Raw genomic sequence first — 17,703 nt, 5'->3', positions numbered from 1 at the left:
AATTCCATTCATTTTGAATTTTTACTTTCAATAAAGAAGATAAATATTAAATAAAGAAATTTATTATTAAATATATTTTTGTGAAATTATTAGTAAAATTAGCATATATGCAGGAGAAATGTATATGATTGATTACATAAAGTAACTTGTTATACAAACATGATACTCTTCAGGGAATGTTATGGTTCTTAATCTTCTTTTTCTTTTTTGTTTTTTTCTTTTTTGTTTTCAATGTGTATCTTTTTCAAATTTTATTTCAAATTTTATTAGCAACATTATGAGATAAGTTATATTGGTTTTTAAAAAATAATCAAGACTGATACTATTACCTATTTCTACCATTACTATATAATACGAAAATGGTAGAAGTAACTAATTGAACTACAATTGTGAATGGTCGCAGATCTACAGTTGTAATTTTATGTCGTGATTTACTAAAATCAAATATGATTTAATTGTGCCCATCTTTGTCCAATCTTTTTTTTTCTTTTGACATGAGGTTTTTTCTTTCTCTTTTTTTCCCATCGTATCAGTTTTTTTTTTCTGTGGACATATCATAAGAATTTACTTAAACACCTTAACATATGTTTATATAGATTTGTAAGTTTTTTATGTCACTTACAAATAAATTTTGCACAAAAGTTTATAACTTGTGTTACCATTGTTTAACGTACCATATCTGTATCCTTTAAAGTTAAATTATGACACTGCCTCACAATGCTTTACATTTTTTGTATTAAAATATATATATATTTTTTAAACAAGTACCACACATATTAATGTTATCATTTATACGTGTAATTTTAAAAAGTAATAAACAAACCAGTTGAACAAAATTCATTTTCATTCTTATAAAAACTAAACTATGTGTAGATATAAAATGTACAAATCATTTTATAAAATATATTTACTATGAAACAGTGTCATTCTCTATTTAACTTTTGTAATTTAAAAATATATAACTCATTACAATTTTTAAATAATAAATTCAATTAAATAAAATATATTTCTGACAAAATGAATGTTGATGATAAAAATTTTGTAAATGAATGATACATTGTATGACAATATACAGTATTTATATAAATTAATCAAGTTAATATTTTAAATATTGTTAAATATTTAAATACACAATGTAAAATGTGTTCTTTTGTATGTGAAATATTTAAGTATTTGTCCTCTTTTAAATTTGAAATATTATACTTGCTATATATATGTGTATGTATATGTGTATATATACATACATACATATATATATCACATAATAGATATATATACACATATATATGCACAGACACACGCACACGCACACACATATATACATACACACACGTTTTCAAAACATATATATACATATATAAAAAGAATATATATATGTATATATATGTAAAAGAAAACGTGTATTAATACACGTGTAATATTAAAAATAGCTGTATCTCCTAATAAGAAAATAATAAAGTGAGTAGATTATTTGAAAAATTACTTTTATGATTTTGATTTTCAAACGATTAAAAATATTACGTATTTATTGTTTAGCAAAAGAAATTATTAATAGTTTCTAATTTAATTAATTCTTTCTAAGATCAAAAAAAAATTATAACACAAAAGGAAATTTAAATCCTGTTAAAAAAAATTTTAAGCTTTACGTGTTTACGTATTTAAAGCTGTAACGGTTTTTTTTTAAATATTATTTTTTTTAAAACACACATATGAGAAGTATAAAATCATTATATATTATAAAAGAGAATGTGTGTTTCAATATCTATAAAAAAAATATTGGACAAGTTCTTTTTTTGAGAAAATACAAAAAAAATAAATTACAAAGTGTTTCATTTTTAATAAAAGTTATATATACAATAATATATTTAAAGAACTTACCTTGAAGTCGTTGAACCATAGCACTATGTTTAAAATGATTAATATGGCATGTAGTAACCTCGCCTGTAACTTCTGGAACAAAAAAGAAAAAAAAAAAAAAAAAAAAGAGAGAGAGAGAAACGCTATAGTTACAATACGCCAAATAACATAAAGACTTAATTGAAAATATCTAAGCTACTACATACCTTAGCCTCCTAGTAGGTCTGTATCCAAAGTATGCACTGCCACGAATTATCCCTCGAGCCATACCACGATAACCTCGTACACCTCTAGGCCCCCTATAATCAATGTTTATTTATTGTTATGTTTTCTTTTACATATATATTTGTATATAGAAAAGTCTTTGTATATAGAATGATAGGGACAAAAGATAATATCTGTTATTATCTAAAAGATAAGGCTCTTATCAATCTTATTACCTATTTGTCATTGATAGCCCTGGTCTATTTGTTCTTTTTGGCATAACTTTAATTTGGCGTCCTCTGAACATAGACTCATCCATAGCCATTGCAGTTTGTACAGAATCACGTTCTGCAAATTCGATGTAAGCAAAACCTTTGGGATGACCATCATATTTGTTACATAATATTGTTACTCTGTTGACGCTACCACAGCCATGGAAATGTTGCTCTAATTCTTCTGCTGTGGCACCGTAATCCACCTATTATATGTAACAAAAAAAATGATTTCCATATGTAAAAAAAAAAGAACAATTTTATTATTAATGTTTTATACTATTATTTCTAACTTACATTTCCAACGTATATAGATCGATTATCAACTTCCATTTTATCTTCAAGTGACATGTTCAATGGGCTCGCTGAAATAAATTATACATTTATTAAACTAATTCAATAGTAAGAAATTTGTCTTTTTCTTATTATATTTTTGTTATTTATTTTTTTCTTATTATTGTTTTTGTTTTATTTAAAAGTTAATTCTAATAAGCAAGGAATTGAAAACAAAAGTAATAATTATGATGCCCGAAGCCATCTAAAAAAATATCTTACTGATTCCAGGTGGACTACCCATGTTCATCTGTTTATCCACCTCCGATTGAAGTTGCTTTAATTTTTCTGCTTCTTCTTCCATCTCTCTTACACGCGCCTTTATAGCTTCCAGTTCCTATAATATGATAAAATAGAGCATATATTTTAATAAAACATACAAAATATTGTTATTGGATTATCACATACTGGATCATCTATATTTGCTTCATTCAATTCACGTTTAACTCCATCACACTGCATAATAGCATCACCATCTTGACCATTTTCAAGTCCATCAAGGCCATCAATATGGTCATTAGCTAATAAATCTGATTCAGACATTTCTATAACAAAATATCATTTATATGACAGTTATTAGTACGATATTTTTCTCTCATTAATCTATAAGTAATTTAGATATGCTACGTATTATTAAAATATGTATTTTGATATTGAACTAAATAAATATATTTCTTTAAAATATGAATTTTCTATTTTTTAAGAAAATGAAGAAATTATACTATTAGCATTGTATTTAATACATTTAAATGTATTAATTTAATGCATATTATATGAATTTTTAATTGAAACAAAGTATAGAATTATTTTAATTTTATTAAATGTAAAAGCAAGAATTTTAGTTTTAACCCTTATCCAACCGCTACTGAATCGTTCATGGCCAAGCTTTCAGATATGTTGTGTGTAATGGTAATAGTCGATCCAAGTCAATGTGACATTTTGCTATAATAAATGGGATCTGGTCTTAAAGATTTATCATAAATGATATCAGAATGATTCCAGCATTCGTCGATAGCAAATTACATTGGCATCCAATATAATAATAAAAAAGAAAGAAGTATAAGTTAACAAAAAATATGTAAAATTTGTAAAAAAATTATAGAATTTTTCTATTAAAAAGTATCATTAGCAACATGAAAAGAAACAAACTTAATATAAAAAATAGATCTGAAGTATAAAAGTAAGTTTTAGTATGAGTAACAAGTGATCTGGTATCGACTGCCTGTGATACTCAACAAAGCATTGGCAATGCAAGGGTTAATCAATATCCAAATATCAGTTAAATTAAATTCAATCTATGAGTAATCCATGTAGAAAGAAATATATCAATAAAATATTTTAACTACAGATAGAAGATATTTGTAATAAAAACAAATCTAATCGGATGTGTCATATATAGGATATCATAAAAATTCATTACAAATCGAAAGTAGAAGAAAATAGAATGCAAGATCAAAATGGTTATGGTACTGTAACGAATCAACGCTTTCTTAATGACCTAAATTACACAATTAAGTACTATAAATATTAAGAATAAAAAGTGTATTACATACGCGTAATTTTGGACGTGTTTTTATAGCTTAGATATTTAAATAAGATCAATTCTTTAAACGTTTAGATATTCCACCTACACACCGTGCCCTACGCACGCACCAGCACGCACCAAACAAGATTGACGCGATGAATACATCACATGATGTAGGCGAATTTTGAAGATAATTTTTCTTCACGCTTTATAGTACTATTATTTAAGCCAATAATCAGCGATGATTCAAAAGTATCTAGACGATCAACCAATAAAAAAGCGCTGTACATTGAAACGTGCAAGTAGATTGGTTTAGATCCAGATACAACAAATTATAGTTAAATTAGTTACTACCAATCATAGTTTCGGAAATACAAGCCATTTATCCATGAATATAGACCTACGCATCATAGTGCACTAGTGCTGCCTTTAACGAGCGATGTCTAAAGTATACGTAACGATTTCATGCGAACCAACACATCCGCCCAAAGTCCGCCATCTTCGCAATTTTTTGTATCACTGGTTTGTAACGGTAACGAATTTCAAATTCACATTTAATGAAAGAGCACTCTAAAATTATTTAATACTAATGTTGACGTTAATTCTTATAAATAAATGTTTAAATAAACGTGTCATTTTTTTTATATAATTACACGGATTTGACTATCATTAATAATTTTTACGAAATTATTAATTATAAATAAAAATTATATTAGCAATATTACACACAATTATATATAATTTAAATGAATGTAAAAAAATTATCGCAAAAATGAATCATTTAAATGGGTAAACACTGGACTAAGCGAATTGCGATATTGACTCTTCGAAATCCAACGACAGACTGAATATTAACCTATCAAAGTCACGTTCCTACATCTTCGTTTTTGTTTACATCACTGGTAAGTGACGATTTCGAATATTACATCATTCTTCTACGAAATTAATGTTTACTAGTGAACTATATTATGATACTAAGAGTGCACTATAAATTATTTAAATAAATGTTAAACGATCGAAAAAAGTAATTAACTAAGTCGAATATGGAGAATATGGAGTAAGAGAGCTGCGATATTTACCCTTCAGAATTCGATGGTAGACTAACTTGCTCTGGAAGTCGTCTGGGTCTCTCTGCTTTCGTTATTGTTTATATCTGGAACTGAGAACGATTGCGACTTCGAAAGTTCGGTATTTACTGTTACTCACACACATACGCACAATACACATACGTGAATGATAAATCAATATTACCGACCTATTTGATTATATTTAGTTACAGTCGATAAAGAAATTGATTTTGTCGGTAACCGAAATCTGTTACCGACAGAATTCTTTCGGCATATTATAGTCGATAATTCAGAATTCTCGTATTTATCATTATTATGTCGTCATAATATATTTCCGAAGGTTTATCGATTAAGTAGAACGTTACCTAAAGATGATACAAACATTGAAAATACTTTTTATGATCCAGAACTTTTGAATATCTATTATTATCTTTAATTACTACGATGTAACATTAATTATTCGTATATCGTACAATGAATGTTTAAATAGTATCAATCATTAAAAAGAGAAATGATCTCAATTTCGGTTTTGAAATCAATATATTTGCTTGTATTAAAGAGTTAGATATATAATCTACGTGTTATTAAAATTAGGAATAATATTAAGGTCTGCGTTTTATATGTGCTCGACATATATAATAAGTTGTAACATGTATTGAAATACTTGACGAATCTATAACGAATAATTTTTATAGATTAAGTAAACTACTCTGTATTCGTGAGTGCATAGAAAAAAAAAGAGCATTTCAAGTCAATTGATATATTTATGTAGACGATCGATAGCTAAAAGTAGTTTATAAATTCATTCAATTTTCCTACAAGTTCGAATTTTCCTAATCAACTGAAAACAAACGAACTTCAAAATTCAATGCATAACCATTATCTCGAGTTATACTTTTATCATCTAATTTAAAAATTGAATCTCGTTGAATCGGAGACATCAACGCGATAAAATGATTCGGGAGGTATACTTAACAAATCGATAAACTAAGAAAAGAATTCTATAACATATACCGCGTTAACATAAAATGCGTAACCACGAATATCTTGGGGTTGTTGTAGAAGAAAAAAGGGAGAATTTACCCTCCCACTTAGCGATTTTGTTAGTTAGATGGTGCGCGCGCAGGTTAAACGGGAAAGGAAAGAGGAAAGACAATGTTCCAATCTCGAAGGCACGTTTCTGCAAGGTAGGCGTGCACTCGTGCATTAAACATCGAGCATACGGCTGGATCGATTGGTTGGTGGCTGCAACCCAGGGAACATTGTCCTCTCACACCGTCCTCCATCCTTGGAAGCATCGTCCGGCCTCTTTGATGCGCATGGAGATCGGACTGTTGCGTGGGGATGAGAAAAAAAATGAAAGAACAAGAGAATCGTCGTTCCCCAGGACGGTTCTCACTTCGTTCGACTCCACCTTCCGTTTTGCAAACTAGAGAATGCGTTTGCCGATGAAAAGAGAAAGAAAGAGAGAGAATAGAGAGAGAGGGGGGGGGGAGAAAGAGAGAGAGAGAGAGAGAGAGAGAGAGAGAGAGAGAGAGAGAGAGAATATGTACCCTCCTCGTATCTAACAAAACGCCCATCGTCAACAATCTTAGCAAGGTAGGGGTTAACATGAAAGAAAGACGAACGATGATTGGACACAACCCATAATATCAGGTGGGACCAAGGACTCGAGGAGGCTCCTCGTGAACCAATCCCAAACGCTACCGTGCCTACGTTTGAGTAGGGGAAACTTGTTGCGGGGGTGTGGGTATGGTTAGCAGCCAGTATCCGTGGAGACACGATCGTGGGAGCTTAGATTTCAAAGCTTTTTCACAGAGTATACCATAAGACTCTCCTCTCATATCCAACGGTTTCTTTAAGTTTCATATAAATCCATCGAGTTAGTGTCTTCGTCCTTTTTCTTCCTGAGTCTTTCTCTTTCCTTCTTCCTTTCTCTCTCGTTTTCCTATTTTGTTCGATATGAGGATGTTTCATGTATCATATATCAAGTGACGTTTATATATCATAAGTGAATTCGCAGTGTCGGACTAATAGAATCTGGTGAATAGAATAAATGAGAAAAAGGGCGAATTTGATCGTGATCTTGTTATTCGGTGAGAAAGAAGAAGATTTTTCTCGGTGAATCTTTCTTTCTTTTTTTTCTTTTTTCTTTTTTTTCTTTCTGTTTTCACGTGTCGAATAGATAAGAAACGATTGATCTGTGGGAAATGTTACACGTATTGGGATTAATCTTGGGTGAGAAGTTAAGTACGTATGTATCATCGGTGTTCTTTACTCGAAATAATCAAGGATAAGAAAGGAGCCTAAGCTCGAAGAAGTCTAATTTAAGAAGAAGAGAAGAATGATAGTTCTTTGGCTATTGGTGTCTCGTCGATTAATAGTTCCAATCATACGGAGAAATTGGTGTTGAAGTCTCCTGAGAAGCCTGGGCTAACCCGCTCGCAAAGCTTCCATTCTTCAGGCTGTTGGCTTTCCAAGAATGCCGCGGCCGTCGCGCGATACTTACGGAGATCAAAAGCCACCGTTCTCTTACATATCGCTCACGGCAATGGCGATATGGTCTTCTCGAGATAAAATGTTACCACTCGCTGAAATTTATAAATTTATCGCCGATCGATTTCCATATTATCGTAAGGACACGCGCCGATGGCAGAACTCACTCAGGCACAATCTTTCCTTCAACGATTGCTTCATCAAGGTTTGTCTCGTTTCTTTTTCTTTTTCTATTGTTTTTTCTGATCTTTGTCGAACGATTAAAGGTGATTTTTTGTGATCTGTTAGAGAGACTCAATAGACTTTGAAAAATGCGCCTTATTAAAGAGGTTTCGTTAAATATCCCAAGTTGTTTGCATCGGCAATATTTAATTTGCATCGACAAAGATTTTTATTTGGCATAAGCGATATTTGTCTATCTTCCTTTGATATTTTAGTTATCTCGAGAAAATAAATGTAAATTAAATGTACTAGAACGATCTTAATTGGTCAATTATTTTTTAATACTACTATGTAAAATATTGAAATGATTCTTCTCCAAATTACTCTAAATATACGTCAAATTAATTGCGTTTATATGTTCTCAAGACCAATCTATTTCCATCCGCCGTTAATTCACTGTTTGATCCTAAAACACTTTGATTACTATCGCCACACACGACCGGCTATAAAAACATGGTATAGGCGTCAATTTCGTATAGAATGCGTGCCGTATTTTAGGGTCAAGAATCATCAAAATCGTATCATATTTCGTTGTTAGATAATAGAACGTTAGTTGGTCAAAAAATGGTATAAGAAAAATATTAGATTATCAAGAAAAATCTTGAGATAATCTTCCTATAAATCGCATAATCAAAATTCACACAGATTTATTAGTTATATAACGAAGAAAAGCATTACTTATGTTACGAGATGACTCGATATCTAATATTCCTACTAATCTAAAATCTCAATAATCTTTTTTTCTCCTAAATCAACCAATTTTTTTCCCGATTATTCGTCGTTAACTTGATTCGTTTACAAAGCATTCATCATTCGAGTTAAGTTTGTCTAAATTAGATCAGAAACACGATGAGAAAGGGTGCGTTAAGCGTAGAAATTTTCACTTTCGACTAAATTTAATAGTTTTTTTCAAACGTGGTTTCTATCAAGGCAAGGTGTCCCTTATTCTTATTCTTACTCTCTTCTTTTAGAAGAGAGACTCACGCCTCTATAGACGTATTATTACGTTCTGTGACCATCTGCGTTTCGCACCTGCCAACACGATCATCGACTTAACGTGTCTTCTCTCTCCAAACGAATAAAAGACTTGTGTATTAGTATTATTACTTGTCGACATATCCGTTCCATCGAGAAAAATCACGACGAATGAGGTTTTTACAAAGAAAGCTTTCTTTTTTGAATTCTGTTTGCCTGTAATTTACCATATAAAATTTGTCTGTCAAAGTTGATATCAAAGAACAATTTTTCACTTGTAGAAAGTAATTTTATTTCTTGTTAAGAACTTCATTATTGTGATAATGTAATTTATTGTTAAAAATTTTTGTTTCCATTGTAAGAATTAATTTTATATATGCTTTTTTTTTTTTTTTAAGAATTAAATTATTGTGAAAATGTAAGTAATTTATTGTTAAGATCTCGAGAAATAATTAAGTCACTTTTTAAGATGAATAAACTGATAAAAAAAATTATCACACAATTGATTTTTCTTTAATTATCTTTTATCTCAATTTAAATCACGACAATTTATGAACAATTTACATTTAATGGAAACGAATGACTTATTATGTAACACTTCGTCTAATTCTTCATCTAACACGATCTCGTGTCAATCAAATATGAAAGTACGCGTGACGCTCGTGAAAATACAAAGTTAGACTGAAATCAGGAACTGTAAAATGAGAATATAATTCATTCTTATTCCGAACAAGCCTTCGTTGTCATTCAGTGTGAAAATAATGCAATAGCCTTTTAAGGAAATTTATTTAGATTGGTTTAATGTGATTTTCTGTACAAGTTATCTTAGATAATGTGATAACAAAGCTTTCAACTCGTTTTTTAATAATTTCAAAATTATTTTAATGAAAGAAATATTTATTCGTATATTTAGTTATAACGTTCTATGTCATTATTTAAAAAAAAAAATTCGTCATTGTTTTATTACAATTTTTTTCACATTTGTTAATTCATTCATTATTGTTAACAACGGTAAAAACAACGAATAAAGATAGATACAATAAAAATCTAGATATCGAAGCATTAAGTATTGAACTTTGTAGAATTGTCGAACATTTTTTTTAGGCCATTTTCAATTTCATACGCTCATTTAAAATGATATATAATTTTCATTTTCTATTTAAAATAATTTTAAATATTTCTTCTTACATACAGTAACTCGGTCTTACAATTAGATATACCTACTTAGATATTATTCATTTTTCTCTGCCGTCGGGTAATCTTATTTTCTCTCTTCTCATTCAACATAAAACTTGTAAAGTTCTTTTTTTTTTTGCATGCTTCAATAATACTGCATTGAATCTATTATTTTCTTTGAGAACAATAATAAACTAATTTCTTCCATAACAAATAAATAAATCACTGAAAAGTTTTAGAACTTATTCCATTAATGTCTTTATCAAATTGAATAAAAACTGATGTTTATTAATGTAGTTAATATACAGTATATCCAAACTAATTATTTTCACAGTTGTCTTAAAAATTGAACTCAGGTTAATATTTCATAAACCGTAATAAAATAAAAGTGTCACTCGTTCGTTTATTTATTATTATATTATCTATTTCGTTCGATCGTTTGTTAGCTAACTAAGCTACTTTATATTTCTGGAGATCTTTATTAAATTCGACATTGCAGATAAAAAAAGAAAAATATTTTTCTTTGTGTGCGCATTCAGGATGTCCTGTTTGTTGGATCATTCCATGTGACATATGCCATATGTCACTGGTGATACTTTCAGTAGGTATATGAAACGAAAAAATAATAATAAAATATTTATTTCTCCCCTTACTATGATAGAAGTTCAAATATACCGCAAATATTAACACATGTGGTGGTTACATAGCCGGTAAGATATTGTGACTAGTATGTAACGTCGTCACTATGTTGAATATATGTGCGTGTAAACGTCGTGTTACAAGGCACGCAAGGATTATTGCGAAAACTTTCAACCCCCATTTTATTCAGGGAAACATCGTCGAATGATATTTCCAAGTAACTTTCAGACGAATGTCGTTTTGAAGGAAAAGATACCCAACTTTTTCAATATTCATTATGACAAGTCGATCGATTAATTGTTAACAAATTTTTTAATCAGATAAAATTTTCTATAAAAGAAGAGAAGAAGAAGAAGAAGAAGAAAAAAAAGAACATTCAAAGCAATCAAAATAAATTGTCTTTTTTTCTTTGACGTTTTTATGATACAAAATCATCATGATTAATTTCCATGTAACTCTCTCTTGGATTATAAACTTCAACCTTTCTATACTTAATAAAATCAATTACAAGTAATAAGAATATAATGAAATTATATAAACTAACTGCCTGGTACTTAGATGCTAAGCTGATGTATCAACGTACTTACACAGGTATGCTGATATTTTATCTGAAGGATTAAATGTTACACCTATCTTCATGCTTTCATACTTTCTCATCGGGTTTCATTCAACTTCTTTCCTCTCTTTCTTTCTGATTTTCTCGTCTCATTCATCAATATTTACCCAAACAGAAATCAATTATATTTACATGTGAATCATTAAATACCGAAAAACAAAATAGAATCATAAATTAAAATTAGATGAAACATCTGTATAAAATTATTTTCATATTAGTTTGCAAATGTCAACATATTTATTTACTTTCGTTCTCACAGATACTATTTTTCAATAATTCTATACTTTTTCAAAGATATAGGTAATTATATATACTAACCAAACTCGTTCCGATACTATCAATTAAAGAATGCTGTAAGTTGACTAGATAAAATTATGAAATATGGATATATATAAGTATATAAATAGATATATATATATATATATATATATATATATATAAGCGAAAACAAATGAAAAAAAACAAACAAGTACGAACAGATATGAAACTAAATAAGTATGAACATGTTAACGATAAAAGTCAATGATGCATATCGTTATTATAGTTGCGTACAATCATGAATAGAATGCTCCTGAAGTAAATAAAAATATGCGATTGAAAAATGATAATTATTGGTATTTTTACCGAAATTAATTAAAGCGAGCTTATGTATATAATATATCTTCACACTTTTTATAGATTCTTTAAAAATTTTTTTTCCACAAAGACATGAAATATTGTAGGTATTATTCAATATAAATATACACGATCAATTTACTTCGTTCTTACTTTTAACATATGCTTTTAAGTTTCTTCTAATCGAAGATAGATAAAAATGATTGTGTGATATACATATTTCAATCTTTAATAAAAATTGCGTAATTAATTTTCCGTTTATACATGCATGTACGTATGTGAACATGTGTGTACATGTCGTCATTCGAGTGACGAGTCACAAGTTAGGTAGATATAAAGAAAAAAAATCATATATAGGAAGGTGAGAGGTGTAAGGAGGGAGCTAAGTTCATTACACCGAGAATGAACAGGTTTTACATTTAATAAGGCGAAATGATTATCTGTCGATCGGGTAAGTTGATTCGATTGGAAAAGAAGCTCGTCCGCTCCCGGTAGATTATAATAAGCGGACTATGAGTACAGGGGAAAATATATTATGGTCGACGTTATTAGTGCCTCCGACAGCGCGTTCGATGAGAGCGATTACTATTTGCGCCGACAAACCGCATCCTCGGTAAATGGACCAACTGTGCTCTCGTCTTCTCCTTATGATGATGGAGAGTAGGATAGCCTACGGTTGAACTTCCGAGATGTAGTACTATCGATGAGATATATAGGGTGATACTGGAAACTGGGCTGGGCTATAGCTCTTTTCTATAACAAGTAAGTGAAGATAGACAAAACCAAAAAGGGAAAAAGAAGAACAAAAATGTGAAGAGGAAACTATTCAATGGTATCATTTCAACAAGTTCTTGCGTTATTTTCTTTATGATCATGCTTATATCCTACAAATAATTTTCCCCAAGTTTCTCTTGTCGAGTTAAATAATAATTATCTTGAGTAATGATATAACGGAATATCGAATGGTTATATTTAATTAAGAGAAATTCAACTGTACGTTCACAATGTATTGTTTACAATTACGACGTCCATTTGTATTGCGATTGAATGCGTTATGTTATTATAATGTTGGATTCGAAACAACATATACTTCAGAATACAAAGATATTTTTGAAGAGAGAGCGAAATAGAATGAATTGAAAAGAAAAATAATACATGTGATAGAGAGTTAACACGAGAAAAACATCTGCATCCAAAGCCAACTCGTCCAATCGTGACAAATTCGAAACGACTGATAAAATGTTCTCCATGTTTCAGGTACCACGTGGACCCCACAGACCAGGCAAAGGTGCCTATTGGGCCCTTCATCCAGGTGCTCTGTCGATGTTCGAAAACGGCTCGCTTCTTCGTCGTCGGAAACGTTTTAAACTTCACAAGCCTGACAAGGAATTGTTAAAATCGGAACTCCAAGCGTTAGCTTCGGCGATGCCACCACCGTGTTCGGATCAATCGCCAGTAAATAATGTCAATACCAGTCCAACGAGCAGTGCAACAGGGACAGGCATAAACGTAGCGAGTTTGCATCGATTGAGAGACGATCTGTTACGTTGGGAAATGGAAGAAAGACGAATGATGATAACTTCGGCTAGTTCCGGAACAAACGCGGCTTTCCCGAACGGCTCGAGTCCAAGTCCAAGTGGATTCGAAACTAACAATGAAGCTGTTGCCGGATATTACCTCTTGTCACCGGAAGTTAGACAAAGATTGACCAGTACCGAGGGTAGCAACGAGATTCTAAGGACATACGAAGCTGCCCTGCTTCAGTCGGGTACTTGGAATTTCTCTACGTTCCCTGTCTCACCTTACGTGTCCCAATTGTCTTATCTTCAACAAACCACGGGACAACTTCAACCATCCAACACCGAGTCCCCGGATACTCGTCGACTTTGTACTCGTTCATCTTTACCTGGACTCGATGTCAGAGAGAGCAATGAACGTTTCTTGAGTGAAAATAACAATCTCTACGAATTGGGTTACCGCGATAATGTTAACGAGGACGAATCCTTGTCGTCTTCGTCAAGGATCAGTGCGATCTACGGTAGCATCATCACGGCACCACCTTCGCCAACTTCATCTATGTCACCTGGCTCACCTATTTCTAAGAGCTATCGACCTAATAATAATCGATCCTCGCCTGTACTTAGCATAACTACCGACCCAATCACCAATTTAACAACGGATCGTGTCACGTCTCAGACATCCTCACCGAATAATCGAGATCCTATCGTTAATCTAACTTCAACCATCAATAATACCAGTTTATCGTCTTCGTTGGGTATTGGAAAGAAAACGAAGAAACCTTTCACAATCGAGAATATCATCGCACCTGACGAAAATGAATTGGCCGAGCCGAAAACTGTGTCACTCGATTCGACAACAAAGAAGTCACCGCTTTTAGCACCCAGACCACTTTATGCCGCTGGTTATCCTTTACCTGTCGCTAGTTCGGCTATTCAAAGACATTCCTATGGAACTGCGACTTAAATAATACGAAACGATAACAATGATCAGACGATAATGGGGAAAATATATTTCGCTTTAAACGATAGACATCTAATAAGCGACAATCTATTAAAAGGGAAGAGTCTTCAAAACTGTCAAAACTAATTGATTCCTGTTCTAAATCATCGTTCTGTATTGCTTAAATTATTGTGGATGAATACAGTGATTGTTCTGGTGATCCTTCTGAGAGGCCATTTTGGTGAACATCGAACGTTCTCCAGAATAAAACGAAGAAAGATTTTTATTGTCGATACGTTCTATCAACGATAAGAAAAGTGTTTTTTTTTTCGGGAAATAAATAATTGACGATTGAAAAGACATAATCAATAAGAGACAAAAGAAATACTTCTTTCCTTTTTTAGTGTAACTCAAAGGTGTTGTTCAAAGACTTCTCTCTCTCTCTCTCTCTCTCTCTCTCTCTCTCTCTCTCTCTCTCTCTCTCTCTCTTTTCTCTCTCTTTTTCTTTCTCTCTTCGGCAATCGTATACTACAGATTAAGAAGACTCCTATTAATTTCTTTAATTGTATCCTCTAATGTGATAAATGTCAACAGCGAAAATCTATTTATTCTGAATTACAAAGTTATATACGTATATAATGTATGTATGTTTAAGAACGAAGAAGCTTCGTAAAAAGATTAGAATTAATTACCTTCTCGTTTAACGAAGGTATGAAAAAATGATCGTTATGTATATCTATTAATTTATTTGTTTTATTTTTAAAAATTAATTTACGACGATTCTCATTTGATCTTTTGCTTATGAGTAAAAGCTTTATATACATGATTTTTTTCATGAGGAAAAAGTATGATAAATTATGTGAATAAAATGAAGTTAGAATCAATGCGTATTTAATAAAAAGGAAAGTAATAAAAAGAATAAATGAAAAAGGAAGATTATAAAATATAGTCGCAATAAAGATGACAGACATCCGATTTACAGCGTAAAGTTGAAAAGTTTATTTCGAGATTAGGGAGAAAAAGAACTTGAAGACACTATAGTAAACAATATTTACTATGGTATAAATGAGTAATTGTATTAGTTAAAGTGTAAAGATACTTTCTCTCTTTATTTCTTTCTCATAATCGTTCTCGTCGAAGAGAAGGAAGGAAGAATAGTAAAGAGAGAGAAATAAAAAATAAATAAATAAATAAATAAATAAATAAATAAATAAATAAATAAATAAATAAAAAACTATTCCGATTCTTCTTCGTAAAAACGCAATTACTCTGATTATTCTATTAATATTCTCCGGAAGAATGTATTTGTAAATGTAGAGGATGAGAAATGAGTGGTGAAATAAATTATTGTATATATATGTAATCAATAAAAAAACGTTGTTATATTATTTAATTGCCAACACACTCATCTTATTCGTATTCTACAGATCAGAAATTCCTAAACTGTGAGTCGCATTAAATATTTATATATGAGAATACACGTTCATTGGAAGAGTTTTACTTATTGAAAATTATCGGATGAACAATTAAAGGTCACACGAAAATTATTATTTCTGTCTAGTTTTTGTTAACTCGTGAATTTTTCATTAAATTAATTTTAAATTCTATATCAATACATTCTCGACAGCAATTAATTGGATCGCAAAAAATTATTGTTTTCGAAAGTTAATCACGATGCAGAAAAGTTTGGGAATCTCTGTTGTAGATATTAATCTCTATGTAGATTTAAGATACCGATAAAATTATAAAATCATTATAAATAAGTAGAGAGGTAAGTAGAGATTATTTTTCTATTACTATCGCATTCAAGATATTTTAATTCAACGCATGAACTTCAAAATTTGAGCTGACAAACATGAAGGTAAGACTTCTTAATAATTTATTTATCAAGCGTTAACAAAATTCTCGATTTGAAACAAGCTAGAAAATTATAAATGAACTATAGAAGCGTTATGTTTTTTTCTAAATTTTCTTCGATAGTATCTATTACAAGACATCTCTTTTTTATTTATAGTATTTTAAGTAAAATTCTAACATCTTACATTCATATTATTATTAACGCGCAAAATTAACACAAAGAGAATTAACTATTGATTAGATCATTTTTGGATTTATTTCAAAGAGAGTGATTATTCTCGATGTGAATGAGTAGATGGATGAGGTGAAGAGAAGAGATGAGGAGGATGGTCTCACATTTACGTCGAACTATGTGTGTATGTCAATTAAGTGGAAAAACGTGTTGATTTCACGCATGGCTCGGAATTACCGAGCACAATGGAGATTGTTTAAAAGCGCTTTGTTGCCGGGAATGGGAAATACGGACCACCGCCGGACCTGGCTTGATTTCTTTCTCTGATGCCCGGAACCCTCCTTCTGTGAGAGAGTGAGAGAGAGGAGCCGCTTTATGTACGTGCGTGTAATAAAAAGGATTACACCCCTGCCTTCTATTTCTATCGACGCCGTGGTGGATTTAATAGGATGAACTGCAGTTTCATGATCGCGCTGGTGGCCTCGTCGTTTCTCTTTCTCTTTCTTTCTTTTTTTTTTATTTTTTTATTTATTTTTTTTCCTCATAGTTTCTCTTCTTTTAGAAAGAAAAAAAGAGAGACAGAGAGAATGTGAGATGTTACAATGTGAACGAATCAACAGCTATCGATTCCTTACCGTCGATTATAAAACTGGTTATATCTATAGATATCAGAGCATCAGTAATTTTTTTTTCTATGAAGTCATTAACAATGAAAAAGTCTGATTCATTGATAGTCAAAAAAGAATTTCTCTGTAATAATTAATCGTGTACTACTTTGTTATTATAATGTGATGTTGATAATTTTTTGGAATATTATAAATCATATTCAATATTTTATACAATTCTTTCACCTATCTGCGATTATGTTAATATATTATGTTTAATAAACAGAAATATATTTATCTAATAAATTTTAGAACTAGCCATGCGTAGAAAGATATTCTATATAAGTAATAAATATATAATAAATATATAACTCGCAGATATATCTGCATAGATCAAAGATTGTTAAATTAATAGTAATGTAAAAAATAAGAAATAAATTAGATTATTGAGCATTGAAAGTTTCTTCTTATTTTATTTTTATTTTTATTGCGATACTTATTTATTATTATTACTATTATTATTAATATTATTATTATATGTACTTATATATGTTCTGTTTTTTATTGTATTATTGTATAGTGAAAGATAATAAATGTTATCAATCAATCAAT

At 30.5% G+C, this 17,703-nt stretch overlaps 2 protein-coding genes across 4 annotated transcripts; one reads left to right on the top strand and one right to left on the bottom strand.

Annotated features, from left to right (window-relative positions):
* Positions 1-1,878: 1,878 nt before the first annotated feature.
* On the bottom strand, positions 1,879-5,408 carry LOC122633339 (polyadenylate-binding protein 2-like). 2 transcript variants are annotated; one of them, XM_043821129.1, is made up of 7 exons: positions 5,271-5,408; positions 3,075-3,211; positions 2,889-3,003; positions 2,631-2,698; positions 2,298-2,539; positions 2,064-2,156; positions 1,879-1,950 (listed from the first exon to the last, which is right to left on the bottom strand). In XM_043821129.1, the coding sequence occupies exons 2-7, from the start codon at positions 3,207-3,209 to the stop codon at positions 1,917-1,919; spliced, it is 687 nt and encodes a 228-aa protein (XP_043677064.1). In that variant the 5' UTR covers positions 3,210-3,211; positions 5,271-5,408; the 3' UTR covers positions 1,879-1,916. The 2 variants fall into 2 exon arrangements, with proteins under 2 accessions (XP_043677064.1, XP_043677063.1); XM_043821128.1 differs by lacking the exon at positions 5,271-5,408 and adding an exon at positions 4,220-4,375.
* LOC122633338 (defective pharyngeal development protein 4-like) lies at positions 4,976-15,828 on the top strand. 2 transcript variants are annotated; one of them, XM_043821127.1, is made up of 2 exons: positions 4,976-5,093; positions 13,255-15,828. In XM_043821127.1, exon 2 carries the CDS (start codon positions 13,321-13,323, stop codon positions 14,479-14,481), a length of 1,161 nt encoding a protein of 386 aa, XP_043677062.1. In that variant the 5' UTR covers positions 4,976-5,093; positions 13,255-13,320; the 3' UTR covers positions 14,482-15,828. The 2 variants fall into 2 exon arrangements, with proteins under 2 accessions (XP_043677062.1, XP_043677061.1); XM_043821126.1 differs by lacking the exon at positions 4,976-5,093 and adding an exon at positions 7,406-7,959.
* Positions 15,829-17,703: the final 1,875 nt, after the last annotated feature.

Source organism: Vespula pensylvanica, chromosome 12, assembly GCF_014466175.1.
Source record: "Vespula pensylvanica isolate Volc-1 chromosome 12, ASM1446617v1, whole genome shotgun sequence".
NCBI lineage: Eukaryota > Metazoa > Arthropoda > Insecta > Hymenoptera > Vespidae > Vespula > Vespula pensylvanica.
Note: the sequence above shows the minus strand (reverse complement) of the source record. Positions and strands in the feature narration are given on the sequence as shown.

Bases quoted from the DNA above. Each gene is read 5' to 3' on its own strand.
- LOC122633339 (XM_043821129.1), bottom strand. From the start codon at position 3,209: ATGTCTGAATCAGATTTATTAGCTAATGACCATATTGATGGCCTTGAT. The intron at 3,004-3,074 runs GTATGTGATAAT...ATCATATTATAG, and splicing joins AAGCAAATATAGATGATCCA to GAACTGGAAGCTATAAAGGC. The intron at 2,157-2,297 runs GTAATAAGATTG...CATTGATTATAG, and splicing joins GGGCTATCAATGACAAATAG to GGGGCCTAGAGGTGTACGAG.
- LOC122633338 (XM_043821126.1), top strand. From the start codon at position 7,741: ATGCCGCGGCCGTCGCGCGATACTTACGGAGATCAAAAGCCACCGTTC. The intron at 7,960-13,254 runs GTTTGTCTCGTT...TCCATGTTTCAG, and splicing joins TCAACGATTGCTTCATCAAG to GTACCACGTGGACCCCACAG.